The following is a 26,731-nucleotide window of genomic DNA, read 5'->3' on the forward strand; positions in this document are numbered from 1 at the left end:
TTCTCAGAGACGGTGATGAATATAAAAAAAACAACTGACAATCTCTGAGAAAATTAGTTTAGATTATTCTGCGTAAATTTCAGAATGATTCATTGATTTTGACGGTCGGGAAAGTCTTTTTTTCTGAAGGGAGAATTGCATAGCTGAAAAATCCGTCTTTCAACTTGTTCATTGAAGATCTCGCCTTCAAAAGCATGGATAAAAAATCTGTCCTGTCCTGTCCGAAGTTTCGAAGCGATTGGTGCATAAAAACATATATGTTGTCGCAATAAAAATGAAGTGAATGTTATGTTTGTGAAGGTAAGTCGATTTCTTTGCAAGCGCCATTTTTTCTGCTCTTACTTTCTGGTAACGTAACGAAACATAAAACGAAATAAAATTGGCTCAGCAAGGCTGACAATCAAGCGGTAGCTTTATTGGATTTTATGTGGTGTAGTCAAACTTGTAATCGAAAATATCAAAACTTTCTTGGCCACCCGGCCACATCGAGAGCCATTTTGCACATTTGCGAGAGATCATGGAGGGAAATGTAATACGCAGAACGAGCCACGTGGTTATACGCGACCTACTGGCCTCAGCCCTTGATCGCTCTATCAATATACGCTAATACTTGCTTTCAGGTAGTCCTTCAATGGTATTCTATGACAACCGGCATCACGATCTTTCCGACTCATTGAACCTTCCTTTCAGGAATTCGAGCCGCTTCGAAGTTCGACTTCAATCCATTATCGGTTAATCATTTTGTTCTCTGGAGTATATTAATAGATCCAGCCAAACATGTACTTGAAGTGCACTTGCGTTCGTCTTTTTAGTCTTAAATAAGTATGTAGGATAACTTGCCCTTCAGCAAAATCTTGCCCAACTATGATAAGCTCGCGCACTTTCTCTTTCCGGTCATCCAGTAAAATTTAGTGTTTTTCATTGTTGTCGTTTATTTTGCATTACATTTAACCTCAATTTTATTTAGTTTTGATCCTGTTCGCTTCATATCAAACATCTTTTGTTTCTGTTTCTGATTTCGGGAAGTGACCAGTGTCCCTCGCCCCCTCTCTGAATACGTACCTGTCTCTGATACAAATTTTTCGATATGTTTCAAAATATATTTTTAGATATTACATCAGATCTCGGAGTTTCATGCGTTTCTAGGACATTTGACATGAAAAATCCCAAAGTCGATTTTTTTAAACAAATTTTTGTCGAGATAACATCGCATCGCATCTGTCGAGATTTTTGAAGGCGGATTTTCGAAGCTATGCGGTTTTTAAAAGCGGATTTCTGAAGTTGTTTTTGTGCGGTACGCATACTCTGCGTAAAAATAGACCTCGGTCACTTTCTGTGACGATTTTGAATTTACAGCACTCATCCAAATCGAATCCGGAAAAAATCAATTGAACCATAATGCTATTATTCATTTGAATGCTTTCGGAGAAATCGATGCCAATTGCTGTTAAGGAATTCGCCTCTTAATATATCGCTATTTATAAAAAATCCGCCGGAATTGAGATTTGTAACATTCACTACACTTTATTTCCGGAACCGGAAATCAAATCCACATCTAATATAAAAGTCGGTCAAACGGTCACGAGGACTTTTATTCGAATCAAATCAAGTCCAATCTAGAAATGGGAATTTGTTTAATTTCTATACACAATATAAAATTGATAGAAATTTTCTTTGAACAGTAAACACAAAATCTGAGTGTGTAAATGTTAAGACGCAAATTTTGCTATCTAACTGGATGGACTTGTGGGCCAGTTTGACAATCACTGGGTTAGTGCTTTCTGATGAATCGACTTATGAATGAACAAGTAAATAAGGAATGAATAAATGCACAAGATATCACCCAAATGCAAGGGGTACCGATTCTTTCACCAATACACACGTCGATCGCAATGCAGTTTCAATTTGTTTTGGTCGATCGATGTTTTGTGTTGCTTTCTGAACCACTGCTTGCCGAATAATTTATTCTTTTTTTTAGGTAGTCGTGTAAGACGATCGTAAGGTGAGAGGAGGATGTCGATGCGGAGCATCATGTTTTTGTTTTGCTACTCGGCAATGTGACATGTGTTCGGAGTCGAAGCACAAACGACGAGGTGAAATAGGAAAAGTCAGATTTTCCCATTCGACCGAGTGTCAGTTTTCATTGGTCAATTAAGCAAGTTAGATGTGGAAATCGATGATTCCGACAGACGATTTATCCACAGTGACAGTGTTGTGTGGTAGCGGCTAAGAATATACTTTGCATTCCAATTCCGTGAATGGCGTTTGTTTTGATTGATTCAGAATTGAACACTGCTACGCAGTAGTTTAATAGGACTTGTATATTGTTTTGTCTGGAAAGACAATTCCAGACCAGACTGATAAAATCGTGAGTAGAAAATCGCGGTGATTTAATTCTTTCATCCAACCTGTACGTAAATAAAAATGTACCCGGCAGCGGCATTTGTAAACCGAGATTAAACTTGATCAATCCAGTGGCGTTCTTTACCCGTGCTCTATGTCCATTTTTATTTGGAGATAGGATAATCCAACTTTGTAAGAGACAATATTGTTTCTTACCAGTTAGTTATAAGATCGAACAAGATATATAGACAATCTTTGTTATGCATTCATCTGACCTTGAAAATAGACATCAGGTCATTAGCACAGGCGGCTGATGGCATACAGTCCATGTAAGATACAGAGGGTTACGTTATGATTGTGTTACCACCTTTTTGCCAATGAATGATCATTGTCTCTTTATTTCCTTCAATTTTACTACTATTCATGTTCATCAATGAATACCCGATTCGACTACTGCGTGTTGCTAATGGCGTTTTTGTTTATTTCGCTGCACTGCACCAGTGTGGTGTCGACTACACTGCTCGAATTTGGGTGTTCACGGAGTCAGTAAAGTACTGTTTTGGCTGTTAATGATTTCACAAATAATTTTACCTTTTTCGTAAAATTTGATAGTCGACTACTTGTGTACTACATTGATAAAAAACTCGGCTCGAGGATATTGTTGTTTTAACAGTTCAATAATTATTATGCACTATTTGTAAAAAAATGTACTATCAAACTATATGAGCTATTTCTGTGTTACTTGTTTTGTCGACTTACTTTATTATGTGCCGCCTTTTAAAAATTTACTCTGCACAAAAATGGGTAGAACCAAAGACATTGTGTTAACAAGATATCCAATTTCCCGAACAAATATTGGCAACATCCGAGCAATTTTTTGCGAGCATGGCACCCTCAGGTGAGTCCGCATCAGAGATGCCATTTATACAGATTTATCTGTATTATACAGATTTTTAATGCTCATACAGATTGAATACAGAGTACAGATTTTATACAGATTTCCTCTATTCTATACAGATTTATACAGATCTCACAAAAAGGAAGAAAAAATTAAACTTTTCTGTCTGAGCTATCTTTTAGTATTTGATTCCAGTGACGAGATAAAAGTCTATCAATCAACGGAAAAATCACAAATTAATATGAAAATCTGTGAAATCCATTTATATTATAATTTGAAACCAATTTGAACTGATATTCAATTTTTTTTGCAATGACTGAGTTGAAATATATATTGGAGAAGCCAAATAAATGAAAAACTAACAGAAAAGATGATTTATTGGAAAAATATACGTTTAGAGACAGTACTTTATTCAAGGGAATAATGGCATCATGAAATTTTACTGTCAAACTGAGAGTTGTATGAACCGACTTGACGTTGCATATTAGGCGTTCAAATTATGAAATCACCAATTTCAAGCTAGATAAATATATGGAATTACAATTCAATTGTTGTGGATTAAAAATTTAAAAAAACTGAAATTTCGTCGTTGAATATTCTTGTGAGTGCGGCAATGACTGATTGAATCTACCTTCCTACAACCACAATCTGTTGGAATAAAATCTTTTTGCATCATTTTGTTGTAAGAATTTCATTTTATTAGTGAATACAGAATAATACAGATTTTTTATCTAAAGCAATACAGATTTTCTATGAAAATATCTGGCATCTCTGGTCCGCATCGCATTTCGTACATAGAAGTAGTGAAGAGAATTGTCAAAAACGTGCGCGGCCAACATAGCATCCATACAATGGACATGATATGTTGAATGTGATGCCGTGCGATGGCGTTACTGAACTGAAAATTGGTTTCGTCAAGCTTAAACGGTCTGGAATTTAATTGTGAATTCTGGAAATTTAGATTTAATTCGGGAACAAAATTTTAGATCTGAATTCCGAACCAGAATTTTGGAACTGACTTCTGAATCAATTTCATTCCAGGAACTAGATTTTGGAAATTAAGCCAGTTTTAATATTAAATTCAGAATTCTGGATTCTGAAAACGAGTTCAGTTCCAGATTTCTAGCACTAAATTCATGAACTGAGTTCTTGAGAACTGGATTCCGAACCGGAATTTTGCAACTGAATTCGTAGCCAGTCTTACGTTCCGAATGTAGTACTTTAATCCAGTTTCATTTCCTAAATGCTTAGAATTTAGGTTCTGGTGTAGATAAATAGATGGTGGCTAGAAGTACTCAACAATTTTTATCATCGGATAAATTTTTGAAATCAGTTCTTTTTAGAATCATTAAAATATTCCTTATCAACTATCCGAAGTTTTCTTCCATTGAGTATGTAAATCCACAAAAAAACATGTATCCCGTATAGAAGTAATTTGCAAACCAATAGCAAAATTTATTATTAAAACCAAATATCTCAATGATAGAACTAAACATTATTTGAAGTTCGAAATAAGAGTTAAAATATCAAAAATCATAACAAAGCCTGCATGAGAAAATTGCAACAAAATATAAAAATTCTTCCATTGTAATATCAAAGCAAGAACAAAATATTTATAGATGAAGAATGTCTCAGTTATTGGAAATTTTAGCATTCAGAATAGCATAATGCCATAAGCATTTTTCCTATCTGATTCTGATGCAGTCTAAAAAAATGTATTCAATTTGAAGACAGAACTACTGGATCAATTATATGTTACCTAATGAAATTGGAATATCTCGTCAATTACGAAATTAGATAAAATAACTAATTGTGATGCCAAACAGTAATTCTTCAATTTCTTGGTTCTTTCGATGAAATATCAAGAAAATATCAAGTATCGCTATGCTAGCACAGAAACATCAAGACAAGTAATGATGGTAAAATTTCTTATTATTTAGATCTTCGTTTGCTATTTTCATCTACCCGTGATAACATTGTTGTATTGTTTGATTTTGTTAAACGTTAATTGCGTGGTAGAATTAATGTGTCGTCAATAACTCATGGTTTAGTATAGAAGCACCGTTACAATTCGGGAAGCGAAGCAGTAAAAGTTGCAAAATTCACACAATCAATTAACTAACTAACGACTATGCCTCCGACACTATCCACTCACCTTTTATAGCGTAAAGTTTCTCATGTGAATGTGTAACGTAGCAATTTGTGGTCGCTCTATGGTTCTGCCAGTCTGCGATTTCGGTTTGAGCGAAAGGGTTTTCTCATTGTAAACCGAGTTCATCTCATTTAAAATAAAAATTAATCTTAGGCTCTAAAAATTTACCCTGAATCAGTTCCAAGTTTCTGAGGCAAAAACGACATACAATTGATCAAAGCAAAACTGTTAGAACTTCAAATCGTTTTATAGGATTTCTACTCTGCTGTGAAGCAGTCGTTATTCAGAATAAGGGCGAATATCTTTGGATCAATACGGTTTCGTCAGAAAACGCTCTACTAGAGTGCCTATAACCAGAGTGACGATAGCTGTTCGTTTGGAATGACAGCTCTCAGTTCCAAACGAGCAAACGACCTGTCAATCTCAGTGAAAGCTAACGACACTGCCAACATTTTGATTAAATGTTTTGAATTGTTTCCAATATCGCGGAAGAGGACTCATCACTCTGGTTTTAGGCAGTGTCGTACAATAAATCTGATGAGCTATGTGTCTTCACTTATTAGCAAACTGGAAAAAAGGTCAACAGATCGATACAGTATATGTAGACTTTTCAAAGGCTTTCGACTGGTTAACCAACAGGGTATTTTCATAACTTTTAAATCGTAATGCATCGGTAAGGCTACGGTCTTTGTTTTCAGTAAGTTTCAACATAACATCTGGAGTTCCCCAAGGAAGCAATCTTGGACCTCTATAGTTTGTATTTTTCATCAACGACCTCTTTGACAGACTCACATCTTATAAAGTAGTACATGCGAAAGATATGAAGATTTATCGCATCATAACAACTCTGGTGGACTGTTATGCTCCACAGATGAATGTCGAGAGAATTCTAACATGGTGCTACAAAAAACAGTATGAGAGTGAACATTGAAAAATATAGCATCATTATTTTTGCACGAGCACTTGAATATGAGCGATTCCAGAAATGATTAGCAAGTCAGCAGACTTGCCATTTTTTTGCACGGTAACTCAGCAACTATAAATAAAGCAAAAATGGTGTCCAAAATTGGAGGAAATCGATTGGTCACTATAGAAATATATACACTGAACAAAAAATTGAACACTTTCAAGAATTATAAAATCAACCAAAAACTAAAATTAATGATAAACACCTCTGAAATATATTTTTGAATATTTTTTCCAACCCTTTACTTCGTCTACATTTGGTGCAAACTCGATTAGTATAAATTAGAAAATAAAGTTACAGTTGAAACTATTTACCAATATTTGTAAAATGTAAAACACTACAACATAATTCTACAGATTGAAAGAAATAAATTTTTCTTTCGTTAAATAACCTTTCTTCGTTTTCGAGATATTTAGACATGAAAGTTAAAAAGCTTCGGTCTTTGATAGCTTAACATACCCTGTTTAAACAAGTCAAGTGCGATTTTAAACATATGGAAACGGTTTTTCTAAATGAAATATACAATTTTATACACCATGTTGTTTTTTAATGAAAGGTTTGGTAGAAGAAGATGGGGTAAAACGTACACCCTAGGGAAATGTTGGTATATCTTAAAGGGGAAATTTACAATCTTAGAAAAACGGCCATTGTTTCAAAACGCAAAAGCAGGTTTCTTCGCAAAAGTTGAGCGGAAATTCAAAAGGAAAATATCAGTTTGTTTGAAACATTTTTGTAAACAAACTGATGTTTTTCTCTTGAAGATTCATGAAGTTGTAGCGGAGAAAACTGCTTTAGCAATGGCAATGACGGTTTTCCTGAGATTGTAAAGAAAACAAAACATGAAATTTCATGCAAAAAAATACCTTCAGTATTTCGCATAATTTAGAACAAAGACTCGCTGTGTGCATTGAAAAATACATGAAATATCTCATTTTTCGAAAGGCTTGAAAAATTTCCTTTGAAATTTATGTGAACAAACAAAAGTACAAAAGCAAAACACACCCGTTCGTGAAAAACATGAAAAATATACATTTTAAATTACGCAAAGTCACAGGTATCTGCAAATTGAGGCAAGGTCAACATTTATCAAATAACGGGGCAAAACGTACAATAACAACGGGGAAAAATGCACCATTCAAATTAAAAAAAAAGCTTTTGGCTTTTAGATGATGAAAAAATTTCCAGAAGGAAGATTGTTTATTATTATTCATTGAATTGATAACTTATACATCACGCTTGTAATCCAAATCTTAAGCATTTCGCCCCACATAAACCGGTTCATATTGCCGCCATAAATATGAGACGATAGCATTGACGATAATTCAATTTAATTGCAAATACATCATCTGTATTAGATCCGAATTTAAAGAACCGAGCATTGGCTCATAAGCTCACTGGCTACGTAATAAAAATAATCTTCATAATGAAATGAGCGCTAACAATAAATCGAAAATAAACAATCGAAATAATTGTTTTCTGTTTGTTTTTCGATATATGAAAAATTCATAGCCACTAAAATTTTATAGTATTATCTTGTCGTGATAAACTTTCAACTTCATTAACCCTCCGTCTGACAGATATTTTTATACGTTCGGTCTGACTGATGGGTCTGGCCAGACCCCTATTCATTTACACACTTAAAACCATTTCTTGAGCTCGGCATAATAAAATGCCGAAACTGATCAGCAACACGTAAATTTGCTGATTGCTCAGTAATCAATACGCATGTTTCTGAGCTTCGTTAAATGCATTCACTGATATTTCGGTAAAATGCTTCACTTTGCTGAAATTTGGCATAATTGCTTGCTGAATTTATCAGTAAACAACAGATATGCCGACATCAGCAGAGACGTTTGCCGAGATTTCGGAATATGCGCTAGCTGTTTCCGAGATTCAGCACGACAGCTGTCATTTATTGCCGCGTTACATTTTCGCTTCGCATTGTGCGATTATTTTCTAAGAAAATTCTCGAGTGAAAAAATGGATAATCTTCGAAGAAGCGTAGAACCACTTGCAAGTAAAAATATTGAATAAATATAGTGACATGTTTCGCTTTATAAAAAGCGACTTTATCAGAGCACTCGCGATTATAAGGGAAAAACACCCAACACGGGGCTCAAAGCGTTCTCGAGACAAAACTTTGAAGGGTATGCGAAAAAATAACCCAATGCATGGAATAATTCAATAGATCAAAGTAAGTTTATTTTTTGAACAATACCGTATATGCATCATTAAATATTGAACATTTTTGTAAGCCAAAAATCAATATATATTTTTATTTTCATATTTCCAGCTCGACTCGAGGTGGCCGCATCTGGAAACGCCGCTTTTTATTTATGCTACATGTTTTCAGGTAGGCTTTAAGCACTACTGGCAACAAATTTGTAAGCCTCCTTTAAGTTGTAATAAAATGAATTTTTTATCCTGAATGGCGTGTTTATAATGTTGAGAAAATACAAACAAAATTAATTGACTAGATTTTTAATTACTGATGATTCGGTAATTTATTTTTTTCATTTTTTCGTTTTATTGGATTGCCGAATATTCAGTGAACGTTTCACTGAGCAAACAGTAAATCTTATGCTGACGATTTCGGCAATATTTGACGTTTGTCAAATTTTAGGATGCCGAGACGCTCAGTAATTTTATTTTTGCCGAGATGATTGCTGATTACTCGGCTGTGCGAATCTCGGCATTTTTTTGCCGAGACTCAGCTAAAAAATTTAAGTGTGTACGTGTATTTTTACGCATTTTGGTGTAAATTAGAAGTATATTCAGGTTCATTGCTATACAAACCAGATATATTTCGTTTCTTACATTTCTTACTTGTCATGGGATATGATTTTCTGAAAAGTAAATATAAAGGGTGATTTTTTAAGAGCTTGAGAACTTTTTTAAACAATAAAACGCATAAAATTTGCAAAATCTCATCGGTTCTTTATTTTAAACGTTAGATTGGTACATGACATTTACTTTTTGAAGATAATTTCATCTGCCACAACGTCGAATTTTCAGTGAATGGGCCCTAGAAAAGTTGGCAGAAAATCCGCTTTTTTATCGACAAATTTTGTTCAGCGATGAGGCTCATTTCTGGTTGAATGGCTACGTAAATAAGCAAAATTGCCGCATTTGGAGTGAAGAGCAACCAGAAGCCGTTCAAGAACTGCCCATGCATCCCGAAAAATGCACTGTTTGGTGTGGTTTGTACGCTGGTGGAATCATTGGACCGTATTTTTTCAAAGATGCTGTTGGACGCAACGTTACAGTGAATGGCGATCGCTATCGTTCGATGCTAACAAACTTTTTGTTGCCAAAAATGGAAGAACTGAACTTGGTTGACATGTGGTTTCAACAAGATGGCGCTACATGCCACACAGCTCGCGATTCTATGGCCATTTTGAGGGAAAACTTCGGAGAACAATTCATCTCAAGAAATGGACCGGTAAGTTGGCCACCAAGATCATGCGATTTGACGCCTTTAGACTATTTTTTGTGGGGCTACGTCAAGTCTAAAGTCTACAGAAATAAGCCAGTAACTATTCCAGCTTTGGAAGACAACATTTCCGAAGAAATTCGGGCTATTCCGGCCGAAATGCTCGAAAAAGTTGCCCAAAATTGGACTTTCCGAATGGACCACCTAAGACGCAGCCGCGGTCAACATTTAAATGAAATTATCTTCAAAAAGTAAATGTCATGTACCAATCTAACGTTTAAAATAAAGAACCGATGAGATTTTGCAAATTTTATGCGTTTTATTGTTTAAAAAAGTTCTCAAGCTCTTAAAAAATCACCCTATATTACACGAAAAATGGGAATAATAAAACCGATATTGTTTTTGAGCGTTTTGCCTTTCTCATATAGAAAGGTTATGCAATCACTGCGAATTCCAACTTTTGAACCGAGGCCCGGAGGGCCGAGTGTCATATACCATTCGAGTCAGTTCGTCGAGTATGCAAAATGTCTGTGTATGTGTGTGTATGTGCGTATATGTGTATGTAACGTTTTTTTGTACTAACTTTTCTCGGGGATGGCTGAACCGATTTTCACAAACTTAGATTCAAATGAAAGGTTTCACGGTCCTATACAAAATTCCTGAATATTATTTGGATCCGACTCCCGGTTCCGGAATTATGGGGTAAAATGTGCGAAAACTTGTGAAAATATGTGCACAAACTTTTTTCAAGATGGCTAAACCGTTGCTCACAAACTTAGATTCATATGAAAGCTCTTTAGGTCCCATACTAATTTCCTGAATTTTATTTGGATTTGACTTCTGGTTACGGAGTTATGGGGTAAAATGTTCAAAAAAATGAAAGTATGTGTGCCTCATCTTCCGCTATTTATTATTAGTGGTTGTAGGATCACACACTCAATAAAAATTCACGTTTGATTAACTTGAAAAATCACGTAAACTGGTTTCAAATGTCAAATTGAATATTTTACGTGACGAAAATGAATGTTATACGAACAGCCTCTAAAATCAATAGAGTCATCACATAAGGTTTACGTGAATTGACCATTGGCCCTAAAAGTGTGAGTAGTGTAAATATTTGCGAGAAATATTATTTAATTGCAATTTTTTACTACATCGATCGGTTCATTCTAGTATGAAAGTTTCCATGGGTTCGACTGAACCGAGTGCCTGCGTGGGCCCGGAAGTGTGCCCGCTCCTGCCGAATGCTTCAAACAGACCGTTGGTCCACCGAACAACGAGTTCAAAATCGGTATGAAACTAGAGACACTGGACCCATGTAATGGGACCTCAACCTGCATCGGTAGTGTTGTGGGAGTTCTCGGATCTCGACTTCGGCTTCGGTTGGATGGAAGTGACAACATAACGATTTCTGGAGGCTTGTCGATTAGAGATCCCACGACGTTATTAGTTGCTTTTTATTTTTATTTAAAATTCTATGCTTATTTTCTAGAATAAATGTTTGATTTTCCATGGCATTTTTCATTTTGTAGATTTATATAAAAATCTGAAATCTCCCTTTTGACTTCAACCAATATATAAAATAGTGATTCTTTGGTATCTAAATTTGATATGAACTGATAGATAAATGTGATATGAGCAGTACATTACATTTTACCTATGAAACACGTAACTTTTACTGGATTATGCATTAAACAGCTAAAATGCCAGTCTATTAAAACCTACGTGAAAAGTAGGGTGGAAAATATTCACATAACTTTTCACGTAATTATAACATGATTATTATTTTGAGTGTAGCACCTAGCCATGCGAAAAAATACTACTTTTTGCTGTTATTGTACTGTTTTTTTTTTGCTGTTATTGTACTGAGTGAAAACTACATTTCAGCTGTTTTTCAAAAAAGGACGAATCTAACATTGACAGCAAATGGAGAAAAATGTCGATGAATGTTTCGACTTTGGTTTCAAATTATATTTAGAAATTATTGTATATTCTCAGATCAATTTTTGATTGGTAGATGATGTACGGCGTACAATGTAGGGATAATGGCACAGGAACAAATCTCTTCAGTGGGCAATCTAATTCCGCTACGGCTAACACCAACACACCAGAGAATTAAAATTGTCCGTACAGTTCGAACCGGTGTCCACAACAGATTACCTTGGGTAGGGTCTGATTGAGGATCGGATCGATAGACAAATTTTTGTGGTTCTCTCGGCGGTGCTCCAGAACGGATGGACGAAGTTCGATAGCGACTCGGAACGCTGAAACGAACTATACTCGATGGCGACAGGCTCAAAAGCAGCAGCAATCGGAATTCTCACTCAAGCAGCGGATACCAAACCTCAAATGGTGTTCTTTCGGTGGCAGAAAAGAAATTCCAGGTTTAACTCTTTAATTTTATTTCGCGATGTTTACTGTACAATGGTTACAACAATAATGAATTTTAGTGCGTGAAACGATTTCTTATATATTATTTTTCAGTTCGACGTGTGCATTCATTCAGCAAGGATTAAGCCCCACCCCCTTTCAATACAACAACACGAATTGCGTGTTAGCAGAGAATGCTTGTATGGGGAGACTTTCCTGTGCGGACATGAATGGACATGATCAATGCGTGTGAATTTTAGGGAACAGATACAAGCTATTGGATTAAATTTGAGTTCAGTGGGGAATATGGGAGCGGGAATGTATGACAAAACAATCATTTTGGGAAAAGACAAGACATGAGTAATTTTTTCCCTGCATTATGCGTTCGGTATCGAACAGATGATCTGTTGGTTTATCACTAAAAGGCATGCAAATTTTACCACTTTCCTTCTATACCCTCTGAATAAATCAACATAAAAAGAATTTCACCCTTTTTCGATTTGTTTATTTTTATGCTTCCTGTGTGAGTTAGGGTGTTACGTCCTTGCACATTTTTCGTGAAATTGGTTGGTTTTCGTAACTAAGAAAAATCTGCGGGTAATTTTATCGTCTCATTTACTATTTCCAGTAGTAAAAGGTTCGAAAACCATCTAGAATAAATAAAAATAAATAGTTTTGCCCTTCCTTTCTAGCAATTAAAGTATCGTTTGCATGGAACACGCAGAGCGAAATTTACGTAAACAAATGGAATGACAGTTTCGCCCTTTATAGTTCTTTGTATTACTCAGATTGAGATTTTTATAGAATCCGAATTTTTAGGCAAAAGTGTAGGATTATGAAGCATTTAGTAGTAGGTGAGAAAAACTCGGTTTGTTTAGTTTTGTAAGAATCGTCCTTCTTTGAAAAAAAAGCTGATTTGACATAAATGCTGCTCTCTGGATTTGAAATCCATTTTTAAAAAGTGACAGTAAGTGTGACATAAATACTTGTACCGCAATGGTATCGTCAGTGGCGTCTCGTGGGAATATCTATGGGTTGTGCACTGATTATATCAGATGTAACAGTTCGTAGTAGGAGAAAACTAAAGATAGAGGAATTGATATTTGCTGGTGATTCTCAATACAATGAAATGAATGGGATTTTTTTATTGCACTCATTTCGTATCATGGATACATTAGAAAAAAATCGCGAGCTGTACGTCGAGCAAATCTGTCAATAAAAAACTCAGATTAATCTGTGAACCTTGCATCTCTGGAGACAGCAATTTGTTTTCAACTGCCATAAGCATACGCCACTGAAACCTCCTGAAAGTTTGCATAAAAGTTCTCACTGAAGTAAACGTTATCGATTAGAAAATAATGAGCGATTTAGGAGCGATTGCAGGAAGAATTGTTGCCTGATTATTCCTGCAAAAGAAGTTCCTGGAGAACAAGAGAAAAATTGCTGATTTCTTTTATACAATCACGAGTTCAAAGTTTTTCTAATTGTTCTCAAAAATATCACAATATTCTACTGGTTTGACAAACGGCTCTAGAACCCATCTGTTAGTAGAAATCCATAGCTCGAAACTTATCTTAGTGAGATCACTTTTCTCGAAATCGGCTGAAGTGCTCTTAGTCCAGATCATGAATAGTCTGAAAAAGGTGTGGCTGGACCTATCTGTCAGACTAAAAACCACCATAAAGAACAAAATTACTATATTTGGTGCAATCCACATGCCGTTCAAGAATTACCGATGCATCCCTATAAATGTACTGTTTATTGCTGTGAAAAAGTGATCGAAAATTGGACCTCCAGAATGACCTTTGTGAAAAATAGTCGTGGCGGCCATATGCCCTAAATCATATTTAAATGTTGAATGCCAAGAAGATAATTTCTATTATCATCAATTTCTTCCAAATAAAAAAAAGGTTATAAATAACATACATCTAGATTCCCCAGAGAAATAGTAATATAATTGAGCAGCTCGTGACACCAAAAATGTCGTCTGGTGCAAAATGGGTGCGTAAATGCTCCTAAAATGTATGTATGAAGTTGACTGCCCATTTAATACAACCACATTAGCTAATGGAAAAAAAAGTTCACCCGTTTCTCACTAGAAGCGCTGTCAGTGTCTCCGTACAGTGGGAAATCTAGGTTTACTTGATTTATGGTTTGATGTAACTGAAATCTGAAATAGGTACTAATATAAATAAATTATATTGACTTCTGTAGCATATTTAGAATCACGTTTGACCCCAAAAGTTACTTTTTTGAGCAGTTGGTGGAAATAATTAAATAGTTTTTTTAAATAATAAATTCCATTTCATTCTACTGTATTAAAAAAATGTATAATTTTTTAAAATAAATTATCGATGGTTACTTCTATTAGCGTAAATTTGAATTGCTACCACATCCACTATATTCGCTAAATTTAGCTCCCAGAGACTATTTCCTATTCTCAGATTTAAATGAGAAGCTTGCTGGAAAGTCATTTTTATCGAATGATTATTTTATCGCTGAGACTAAAGTCATTTCTAAGAATAAGGAGAAATCGAGGTGTAGAAATGGCGGCACGCCATTGAAACAATTGTTTTGCTCTTCAAGACAAATACAACGATAAACAAACTCACATTTTGATTTGTCTCTATATTTTCGTATTACGTACAAAACTCCGTTTACGGATGAGGTTTGTAAAAGAAGAATTCGTTATTAGGAAATTATTTCGTGAAAAACAACGTCGTAAATGGAGGATTGTGTGTATCCTATCTCTTCGTTGCATCAAATTTTTGGTCCAGATCCGCTTTGAGTCATGGCGTTGCAGGTAGTTTAATTTATCATGCGTCTTAAACTTTATCGGAGTGAGCTGTTCATTGTAAGTTCTCCCACATATACGAGTAGCTCTCCCGTCTGATACGACCCAGTAACGGTAGGGACACCACGACAAACTGTTGCTGTCTGCCACACGCAGGGAAACGTGAAGTAGAGCTGCCTCGATCCCTGCCCAGTAGAGATAGAGGCAATAATTAGCTTATTGCGGGTAAACAAGAGCATTGGGTAAACAGCGATCGCACTGGTTTGTTTTTATAGGTTCCCGAATCTACAAGATTTTTCAGTCACTTGACAGCCACAGCTGGGGTAGTTGTTTTTTTTATATAGCTGCAATAAAACGTACAGATTTTGATGAATGAAGTTTGTTAAGTGTTTCGTATTTTTTTTCGACAGTGAGCCACAATGAGTGATAAAATTAGTGAAGTGTGAAACACTTTGCTTAGAACAGAAAACGTTCGACCAAATCAAGTCTTCTAATAACTTCCTAGAACGTGAATATGGCGAAGAAGTACAGTGTTGTGTTTGTGCGCCATGGCGAAAGTGAATGGAATAAAATGAATCTTTTTTGCGGGTGGCATGACGTTGGACTCAGCGAGGAAGGTAAGTTTCGATATCGTGGGTGATCTCATTTTTCAAAAATTATCTAAACTCAACACGATATGGTCCTATAGTCCTCATGCTTCATACAAGCTCGTATTACTATATGCATCTCCGTTGATCATGATTAGTGAAACCATGCAAACAGAATTATCATGTGATGGCTTTGGAAATAAGATTTGTGAAAAATATTTATATGTATAGCTCCCAATTTTGTATGTTTGGTGCAGGCACAATCGTGCCATCGGTAATTTATGTTAACGAAACGCGTGGAACTCCGAATGGCTTAGCTTGACGGATCATTTTATTGAAATTGTGAATATGTGGTATTTAAGTGAATTATAATAGTTGCAGACAAGCTTGATCGTTGTTTCGTGGTTCGACAATTTACAACTATTGTCCTACGCTCTCATGGAGAACCTGCAGATCACAAAATTACAATATTGCAATTGTTGTTCTACGACCTGGTTGTTTCATCTAAAATGTTGTTGATTTAACTAACTTATCGATTAGTTGTATCAAATTTTAACATACCAAATTCAGAAAAAAAACTAATATTTTAGTTGTTTTGCGATCGCTGGCTTTTCCGTGTAGAGAAAAAAGAATGTAAAAATAACAAAACTTGTGTTTCACACAACGAACTTTTTTATTGAAATAATGACAAAAGTTAGATATAGCAAATATTGCTGCTTGAAATTACATGATAGTTAATTTTTGTCAGTGGATGAAACAAACTATGTTTCAGTCAATATCTTAATAAAAAATAATCTTGATAAATTTTGACAAACAATTTCATAATATGAAACATCAGTTTTAAATGAACGAACTCTAGTTAAAGGTGATAATTGTAGCGCTTTAAATTTACAAAGCTTTTAGTTGGAATGAATGAACTTAAATTTAGCTATTTCAACTTGTGCTTATGTTTGCTATAATCATACATTTTTGTTTGTTTTAAGAATAAAATGATCTCTTTCAAACTGATTTGCAAGGTAATTTTTGAACAAATTTTATTTCAATTTGTATTCATTTTTAAGTTCTTAAAATAATCCAATAATTTGGTGCTTCATCAGTCCGGTCAAGATCTCTGCGTGAAATATTTTTTGTAAACAAAATGTGTTATGTAATATTATGCAATTTTCAGAAATATTATCAATTATCAATACATACGTTTTAATTGTTGAAAACCCCTTACAAAATGGAAGAAGCAGGTAAAATTTTACTCATAAAATGTGCACAAACTTTATTCGCGGGAGAAAGAAATGTTCAGGTTTATTCGCGCGGGAAAAAATTGATCTGGTTTAGAGGAAATAAAACTAATACGATTCATTTCAACAGTAAACTTTGTTGTATCATTACCCAAATAAGATCCTAGATAAATTGAACCAAATAGCAGGATTAAGTCAACATAGACATTGTCGAGAACATCAACTCTCAACTCAACTGGAATTGGAATTGGTTATTGGAACAATAAAATCAGCCGGAACAAATACATTTTTCGTTTGGCTAAATCAAACCTTGTATCTAAATCAAACAGGGATTTATTTATTTCAGGTGTGCGAACAGCCAGTAGTTGCTTGAAGCCCAATCTGGCGAAAACGGTGGATGTGGAAGCATTTCGAAGTTCGATTCATGTAGTTTTGTCATTGTTTTGATTGACTTGTGACACGGAGCTTTGTCTTGATGAAACAATTTCTTTTTCTTTGCCATATGCGGTTGTTTCTTTGCAATTCCAGCCTTCAAACGCTTCAATAACGCTATATAATATTCACTGTTTGAGGTATTTCCTTTTTCAAGATAGTCGATAAATATTACACCACGCACATCCCAGAATACCGAGGCCATAACCTTTCCCGCCGATTGTTGTGCTTTAGACGAGGTTCACCAGTTGCTGTCCACTCAGCTGACGATCGTTTTGATTCTGAAGTGAAGTGATGAATCCATGTTTCATCCATTGTCATATGTCGATGCAAAAATTCCGGTTTGTTACGTTTAAACATGGCCAAATACTGGTCAGAATCATCAACACGTTCTCGTTTTTAGTCAACAGTGAGCAAACGTGGCACCCACTTTGAACAGAGCTTTCTCATAGTCAAATCCTCATGCAATGTAAAGCCAAAACATTCTTTTGATCTAACTCACATAACTTCACTTTTCGATTATTCATAACGATTTGGTGGAATTTCTTTATGTTTTCTGGTGTTACCGCGGTATTTTTTCCTTCAAGAAACAATGTAAAGTTGAAACACGGAATTGGTTTTGATCCATTGTTCTGAAAATAACAAAAGTAGCGTCACTCTTAGCTCAATAATGCGCGAACTAATGTATAGAATATCATGAAATTTTAACAGCTGTTTTTTAAAGGTTAGTATTAACTGAAAAAAGGTGACTGCAATAAAACTAGACATCTATGTGTTAGGCCCGGGACTTATAAAAAAAATAAATAAATGCAAATACAGGGTATTGGTAATTTTTTCATCGTTTGACGAGTTTAAAACAGTCCAACTAACAAACATTCTCATTCTACTGATATATCAGCACAAATAAACATTTGTTGACAGCAGTACCTTTTTTATTGATTAATATAAATTTAAAGCAAAGACATCATATTAACAAGATATCCAGCCTTCACATTTCTCGAACAAATCATTGGAAACATCCTTTTTGCGAGCATGGCGCCATCAGGCGAGTTTGCATTGAATCTCGTACATAGAAGTAGGGAAAAGAAATGTCAAATTCCTGCGCGCCAAAATAGCAGCACAGCACACCCTTACAATTGACATGATATGTTGAATGTGATGCCGTGCGATGGCGTTGCTGAACTGAATATTGATTTTGCTCCAAGCTGACAAAGTCTGTTTAACGGCACAGTGCTTAAAGGGCTTTTGAAAAATAATTTATATTTTAAAAAATCATTTATTATTTGCTTTGTATTGTTTTATAGTAAAACATTTCAAGAGAATGCTGTAAAATTTTCAAGCATATCGAAACAAAACTCTGGAAGTTATGTGCCTTTATCTTTTCTTTTCTCATACTGCGAAGATGCAAGAGCTCAACGCACAGGTCAAAAAGCTTAAACGCGTTTTTCTCGAAAGCAGGTTTTGAAAGTCCTTGTCCATTGTCATTCGAAAACTACTTTACGAATTTTTTTTTTCAAATTTTGCACACACTTTCTACATGTAAAATACCAGACTACAACGTTTTTTTTTCATTTTTTTTGTTACTTTGAGAAGGTTTTACAGTTACAAAATGGCGATTTTTTATTTCGTGAAAAATCGTAGTTTTGACTTCAACCACCACCACCAAAAATTTAAAAAGAAATATTTAGAAAAACATCTACTATAACTAAGCTATTTTGATTTGTTAACTTCTGATTAGTCTGCGCTGAGATACAGTGGACATCGTAAATCATGTTTTCTAAGAAGCGTCTTCCAAAATACTTCTTCACCGGTTTATTTTTCAATATATTTCCGCGAAAAAAATACAAATTGTTGGTCGAATGATGTTTTGTATTATGCCAAACATTTGAATTCATTTTTGAGCGATAGTTCTAAACAAATTCTCTAAAATAGAGTTTTTTTTACATTTGTTAGATCCTTACAAACTCTCATACAGCTGACATTTTTCACAGATATGATTGTACAAATGATGTTAACGACAATTTTTTTCTAAATGTATAATTATTTCAGATCACATTCAAATGAATTATTGCTGATATGCTTGGTCTAAGAAATGTTGCCGAATATGTGATATAAACGCTGAAGCATGCTTCTATGAGCTACTCGAAACAACCTGAATAAATTCGTGTCAAAAATGGGTCCAAATTAGTGTCAGGAATTATCCTACTAAAAAGGCAAACAATTTAAAATGTATATTTCAACTGCGAAAAAGATTGTCATAACAAGACCTAAGACAAGACCTGACAACTGGCTTCTTATTATTCCTTCCGAATCATCCTTCTCGTCATTTTCGCCCTGTGGAATAAATACTAACGTATCGGCTACAGTGTAGCCATATTTACAGATTTTTTAATAACTATACTGGGAAAAATATTACATTTAAATTTTCAGACTTTAGGTTTTTGATTTGAAATAAACATGAAAAATGTTTTGGTGAATGCATTTCTTTATTATATATTAATGCTTAAAAACAAATAATTGAGCTCTGATGACAAAACACGAAATATTTCATGTTGAACGTAAAATTGAATCCATTGTTGACGTATTACCGGATCTTTTGGAAACCGGAAAAAGTCAGGTTTGGATAGAAATGCTTAGTGCGACCGCAGTGTGGAACACAACAGTTCATTCTTCTCGAAAAATTAATCACACTTTCGAGTTTACACTAATTTAACAAATCTTTTTCGGTTACACTTTAATTCACTAAGAAGAAAAACGGCTTGATGCAGATTTCAATTACATAGTGCTGCCACTATAAACATTTATTACAAATGAGATTGAAAAAAAGTGAAACATTCTCAGAAAATTTTCATTTTCATTGGTGAGCTAAAATTATACATTTTAATAAACTTGTTTTCTTTATACTTGGCATCATTGCTCGCGTACCCTGCAAAAGTTTTTTCTGTTCACAATGTGCAGGTAGCAACATCAAAATCAGCCAATCAGAAACTGGTCCATTTTGGAACAAAAGCAGCCCCCCAGATGTCAGGTCTTGTCTTAGAGCAAGACCAACGCTACCTTCTATAAATTTAACAATTAAATCATAGAAGTGTTCGCTCACAATGTTGCAATTGTTGTTTCACGCCTAACATATCTGTTGATTTTGTCATAACCATTCAGGTAACCGAAATTGTTGTATTCAAATGCTGTCACTTGGCGGAGAACGAAGACAGCAAAACGCAGAACAAAAATCCTCTTTATATCACCAGAAACGTTTCATATTGAAAATTTTCAATGGTAAATGAACGTCATTTATGTTAGTTACGTAGTGGTCGTTTTATGTAAGTGAAAGTATGCAGAAGAATATAACAGTTAACTGTAAAACAAGTTTTCCATATGTTAAATAGATATTCCTACAGTATAAATGTTTTAATTTCATCTGAGAGTAATGTATTCTAGGACAGTTCATGTCAATGTTATTAAAACCGCTTAACGCTTAAAAATTTGCTGCTCAAGTGAAGTGGTACTATTTGTATTTTCTTGAAAGTGTATCTGAAGCATTTCCTAATTCCCTGTGATCATTTTTCTGGTGAGTTCCCTTTTGAGAATTGTAATCTTTTGGTGCATTTCTATATTCTATATCGCTGGCATTTCCGTGCACTAGCATGCATCAGTGCTCACTTGCGTGTATTTAGACGAGAGCGCGTGAGAGTGATTCATGCGAAGAGAATGTGTTTCACTCGCATCAGCTTCTTTAACCACAAGCACACACTCAAATTCTTTCTATTCGACACTGAGAAGAAGTGCTCTTTCCTGTTGAAATGAATCTTTCTCGGTGGTGTATCACTCTAGTGAAATGCCACCACTGATTTTAACAATCTATGGCTAAACACATATTCTGTTTACAAGGTCAATTGTGACAGATATTGTCAACAAACTGAAAATCTTGTCATAAAGCTTCCCAAAACTCAAAAAGTAAACATTTTATCTTAAAACCATTCAATAGCGTTCTATCTAGATCTCGACCTCTTTGTTGACAACACACATTCAGACACACAAGGACATTTGCTCAGTTGGAGAAGCTGAATTGATTGGTATATGACACTGGCTGAGCGAATTATATAGCTATTTTTTATCTTTAAAAAAGCATGTCAACTAATATGGCTCATTTCCACAGTAAACTTAGTTGTATCATTACCCAATTAAGATCCTGGAAAAATTTAACCAAATAGCAGGAATAAATCAACATAGACATTGCCGAGAACATCAACTGTCATCTTTGGTTGACATGTAATAAATAGCTTTTGTCATATAGAAATGCTATACAATCACTACTAAAACCGACTTTTCAACCGAGGCCCATATACCATTCGATTCAGCTCGACGAACTGAGCAAATGCTGTGTGTGTGACAAATATTGTCACTCACATTTTCTCGGAGATGACTGAACTGATTTTCAAAAACTTAGAAGGTCTTATGGTCCCATACAAACTTCCTGAATTTTATATGGATCCGACTTCCGGTTCCGGAATTACTGGGTGATTTGCACCAAATATGTGAAAATAATGTCACTCACTTTTCTTGGACATGGCTGAACCGATTTTCACAAACTTAGATTCAAATGAAAGGTCCTAAGATATCATAAGACTATCCCAATTTTCATTTGGTTTAAACCCTACTTCCGGAGGTAGCGTGCTTATTGTAAAAATGTCAGTTTCAAGACTTTTTTTTCATAAACTTTATATTGGCTAGGTAATTTCTCTAGCTTGCAGACCATGAGAGTCTGTAACGAAACAAACCATTGATAGTCCCATGATTGATCTACTGAATTTTATCTAAGTCCGACTACCGGTACATTTTTTCCCAAAATTTAAATTTTCATAGAGAATTGTAAATAAATTTGTAGATCATATTAGTGTATGGTGGAATGAATCGAATGTCACTATACTGATATCCAGCTTTCGGTTCCGGAGTTACCGACAATCAATCCGCATGTGTTTTTTGCATGAATATTCTTCGGTGTTTAAGTTTTCATGACATTATTTTAATGACAGTCGTTTTAAGCGACAATTAGAGATTTTAATCACTCATTATTCTGTAGTGTCGAAACTGCAAATCGGATCAAATTTGAATCTAAAAGTATGATAATCGATTGAACATGCCATGATATGTAAGTTCCTCTTTAGAGTTTACGGTAATTTAAGGTACTTTCAGAGCCGGTATTCAGGAACCAGCATAACCCAAACCGATTCGTATGGCCATATGACAAATGAATTACAACAGTTTTGAGCAGTGTTGGTGATTGCCGAAAATTTGACAGAAGCTGCTATATTGCTATCTATATTGTATACAACATTTTCAATCCGGTAGAAGATGTCACAAGACTCACAAGTACTCGAGTCTCTCAATGCATGAACCGCGAGAATATTTTTCTACATTCCTTCGCTCCACTTCATACTCTGAGTATTTCACGGCCCTTAGAAAAATTACAGTCTGATAATGATCGTTGCTGTATGGAATTTCCCAAGAGAGAATCGCAAGTTGACAACTATCGCAGAAAATCGAATCGATGATTCAACTTGATAATTCTCATACTAGGTTGCAATATTTCAAAACCCTTGTGTGGAGCATTCACAGACATTTTCATAGACACAATTTATACAAAGGTTATATGCACATAGTTGAATTAAGCGGCAATAGTAAATTGGTTCTATCGCAATTATCAACTGTCTGTATAGAATCGGATCGCGAAACGAGAATAAGCGACCGTTTGTTGCTTCAGAGAGTATCCCCACAGCAGCGTGCTAACCTTTGACTCTCAGAAATGTCATTGAGAGAAATTCGCTCTCGCACTGGTGTCGATTCTATGTGAAATGAGCCATGCCGGGTTTTTGTTGTTGCGATGATTTCCAACTCTCTTTGATGGCACTGATTCAATCGTAGAAGAGTTGCCAGTGAACGTTCTTTGATACGATAAAAGCCATCCTTGGTTTTGAGTCCAACTTTGAGTCATTAGTAAATCCCGGGTGTCAGTGTGTTTCATCCAAACATACGTGCGCCGATCAGGATCACAACATATTGCTAGAATTGGTTCGGATCCAAATCAGAATGTCCACAAAAACCTGTACCCGCATAATTTACATAAAATTTCTAACAAACACTCAAACCCATGTTCATACACACACCCAAAATCGGAACGTGTTGTGATTTTTCATTAGACCAACGATTAGCAGTCCCTCCGTCGTTCTTCGACCAACAAATAGTAGTAACTTTGGAATTGATTCAATCGCAAGTGGCTGAACACGTCGTAAAAATACAACTTATAACCCAGCAAAACAAAAAAAAATGAATAAAGGACTTTTTTGCAACGCTTTTGCGACTTGGCACAACTATTATACGTCCGTCAGCCGGATAGATTCTTCTGGACCCGGGTGAGTCCCGCGTAGGTGGTAACCGTAGTTGAATTATATCCAACTTTGTAATCGGCTAAATACTGAACATGCAGTGTTCCGGGCTTACAAAAAGTATACCTTTTATGACATAAATGATTTAACCCCGATTTAATTTTCTACTTCCAGGTGAATGGGATGCATTAGAAGTTTCCGCCGCGGCACTGAAACGTGAAAACATAAGCTTCGATGTGGCGTTCACTTCTTGCCTGCGACGTGCCAATCAAACACTGGAAGTCATTCTGAGGGAATTGAATCTCACCCACATACCGGTCCACAAATTGTGGCGTTTAAACGAGCGCCACTACGGTGCCTTGACCGGGTTTAATAAACGACAGATGGCCGACATTTATGGTGAACCACAAGTTCAACTGTGGCGGCGCAGTTTCAACATACCTCCTCCACCGATCGATGGGAACAATCCGTACTTCAGCGCCATCCAGAACAATCCCAATTTCCGCCACATTAATGAGAAAGACTTTCCGCTAACGGAAACGCTGGAAACGACCATGCAGCGGGTGGTTCCTGAGTGGTCCGATACGATCATTCCAGAAGTGCGTGCTGGGAAAAAAGTCCTGGTGGTTGCTCATGGAACCAGTTTGCGAGGATTGGTTAAACACATTCAAGGTAAAAAGTTATAGAATAAAATCAAATTTCACGAAACTTCAGATCATCAATACTACTATTTATCATTTTCCCCAAGATTTGGTGATGGCTAACAATAACTGGACTTTTTTTCTTATTTCTTTTTTCAAACTGATGCATACATTTGTGGTGGTAAATTAACCGGCAATGAATAAAAATGGGATTCTATAATATTTAATATCAATGTTGAACATTTTAATGAATATAGAAATTTCAGATGCGGATATCATGAAGTTCAATCTTCCGAATAGTATTCCGTTCATATTCGATTTTGACGAAAATATGAAAATGGTCGGTGGCATTCGATTCCTGGCCAATGAGGATGCTGTACTGAAGGCAATGGAAAAAGTGGCTTCGATAGGAAAATAGAAGAATGCTGAACAAACTTCACCACAGGAATTCTACCTCATTTTAAATACGAAATGGAAGTTTTTCTAGACTAGGCTGTTCTCAGAAGTGTACGTTTTATTCAACTGTATGGTTTTAGGATAATGTTAATTATTGATGTGCGGTTGTAAACTATTGTCCTACAAATTAATGGAGAGGAAGAGCAATCGCGATGAAACACTGTCACATATAAGTGTACCCTCTGCTCAATCTATGTCGCCAGAGAAAGATTCATCTGCATGCTAGTCTTGTTGATTTTATTCAGATTACTGTATTATTATTTATATTAGGTCTGCTGTAACATTATCTCAGGTGGTTGATTTACACCTATAAACATTGTACATTCATCGGTACAGCAGGCGCAGTTCGCTTCATAACTTATCTCTATTTGTAAATGAAATCATTATAGAAGCTGTTTGTTTAATCACTACTCAGTAGACGGAACAAGCATTGCTGGAAGCATCGTTTGAATCGAATATAAAGTAAAGCTATTTTGTTGTTTTGGAATAAAAAGAAAGCCGTGTCTTGTGCAAATGCAAGCTGCTGATGACTCACATGGCGGTGTACAGTCTGACTGCTGCTATCACTAATAGTGTTGTTTTCGATAAAAGCTGCGAAATGCATGCTACAGTATTTTAACGAGTTAACTTCTTGTAATCACTACATTCCGTTCTTGGCATTCCATTTTTTTTCCATAAATACGTTTATTTCTTAAGGCAATTTACATAAGTTTTTCTTCGCCGTAGCATCACTTTTACATAGAATTCTTATCCTAATATAATACTAATATAGTCACAACGATTTGAGTTTAATAAAACATATTCTTCTTATTTTTTAAATATCATATTAGGTATTTCGTTATTTATTATTAAATCTACTTAAGAACATTATTTGAACCAACTGATTAACTACTATAAATTACAAAATAAGCTGAAAATTTTTTACATTTTGTTGTTGATTTCGTAAACTATTTCGAGTTTGTTTTTATCAGCACATCATTTTTATTAAAATTTTGCTATTGGATGAACTAATGGACGCAGTAGGAGTCAGAACTAACCCTCAAAAGGGTCAATTATTAAATTGAAACTTCAATTGTCTTTATGAAATGATAAAGAAGTTTCATGTAAGGAACGTCACGACAAGTAAGAATGTCGCGAACTGGGACACTGGACAGTCTACCTTGGGTACGCAAGGAATTTATTAGTTGAGATCTGACATCACTATACTCCACGCATGTCCAAACGACATTGTCAATATCGCGGTAACCTTCGCCATAAGCACAATGATTAGGCTCGGAAAGTGCAATTCGATGGAGATGTGCATCTAACGTGTAGTGATTGGACATGAGTCTGGACATCACACGAATGAAATCCCTACTCACATCCAGTCTCCTTTGTCCTTTGTCGATATTTTAGGAATAATTGAGTGCATCCACCGTCCCAGATCATCTCTATCCCAAGAAGCTTGCCAGGCGGTAAATGTTGTTGGCATTCCATTCCCATCTGTGGAATTTGACCATTCTGTTTCAACAGACTTTGCAGCCTATTGACACGTAGAATCCCTCCATAAGGTTGGGGCTAGAGCATATAATTGGCTTGTTATACCGTTATATCAAATTTCATTTATATGGTTCCATTGTAAGCTACAGAAACATAATAATTTCGATTTTATGTTCAGTCGTGTTCAATGTTCGCTAGCTGAATTACCTGGCGTTCGCTCGGAAATGTCCTGCTAATTCAAATACTCTGAATGTGGTGAAAAACAACTTATCACAGTTCGAAAAATTCTTGTGATTTTACATCTTATTAGATGCACATAAATGGAGCGTCATATTTCACATAAATTTATATTCAAAAACATGTAGAACTGTGTGATTTGAAAATTACATGGCTTGAAATCGAATGAGATAAAAAATAAAAGATGGATAGCAACATCGCTACTTGAACCAAAAAACATTAAATCGCAAATCACTCCAGTTAATCGACCATAGGCCATAGGGATGGTAGGGTAACAGAGGTATTTTGGCCACTTCATATATTTTGGCCCACCTAAAAAACTTTATG

The 26,731-nt window shown here is 35.4% G+C and overlaps 1 protein-coding gene across 7 annotated transcripts; it reads left to right on the top strand.

The window, feature by feature from the left end:
* The first annotated feature begins 1,983 nt into the window (after positions 1–1,983).
* On the top strand, positions 1,984–25,160 carry LOC131440353 (2,3-bisphosphoglycerate-dependent phosphoglycerate mutase-like). 7 transcript variants are annotated; one of them, XM_058611599.1, is made up of 4 exons: positions 1,984–2,002; positions 15,368–15,574; positions 23,766–24,263; positions 24,490–25,160. In XM_058611599.1, the coding sequence occupies exons 2-4, from the start codon at positions 15,472–15,474 to the stop codon at positions 24,648–24,650; spliced, it is 762 nt and encodes a 253-aa protein (XP_058467582.1). In that variant the 5' UTR covers positions 1,984–2,002; positions 15,368–15,471; the 3' UTR covers positions 24,651–25,160. The 7 variants fall into 7 exon arrangements, with proteins under 7 accessions (XP_058467582.1, XP_058467581.1, XP_058467583.1 ...); XM_058611598.1 differs by lacking the exon at positions 1,984–2,002 and adding an exon at positions 2,076–2,093; XM_058611600.1 differs by lacking the exon at positions 1,984–2,002 and adding an exon at positions 2,100–2,368 and having other exon boundaries at positions 24,499–25,160.
* The last annotated feature ends 1,571 nt before the right edge of the window (positions 25,161–26,731 follow it).

The sequence above is a fragment of the Malaya genurostris genome, chromosome 1, assembly GCF_030247185.1.
Source record: "Malaya genurostris strain Urasoe2022 chromosome 1, Malgen_1.1, whole genome shotgun sequence".
NCBI classification, from domain to species: Eukaryota; Metazoa; Arthropoda; class Insecta; order Diptera; family Culicidae; genus Malaya; species Malaya genurostris.

Bases quoted from the DNA above. Each gene is read 5' to 3' on its own strand.
- LOC131440353 (XM_058611599.1), top strand. From the start codon at position 15,472: ATGGCGAAGAAGTACAGTGTTGTGTTTGTGCGCCATGGCGAAAGTGAA. The intron at 15,575-23,765 runs GTAAGTTTCGAT...TTCTACTTCCAG, and splicing joins CGTTGGACTCAGCGAGGAAG to GTGAATGGGATGCATTAGAA. The intron at 24,264-24,489 runs GTAAAAAGTTAT...TAATGAATATAG, and splicing joins ATTGGTTAAACACATTCAAG to AAATTTCAGATGCGGATATC.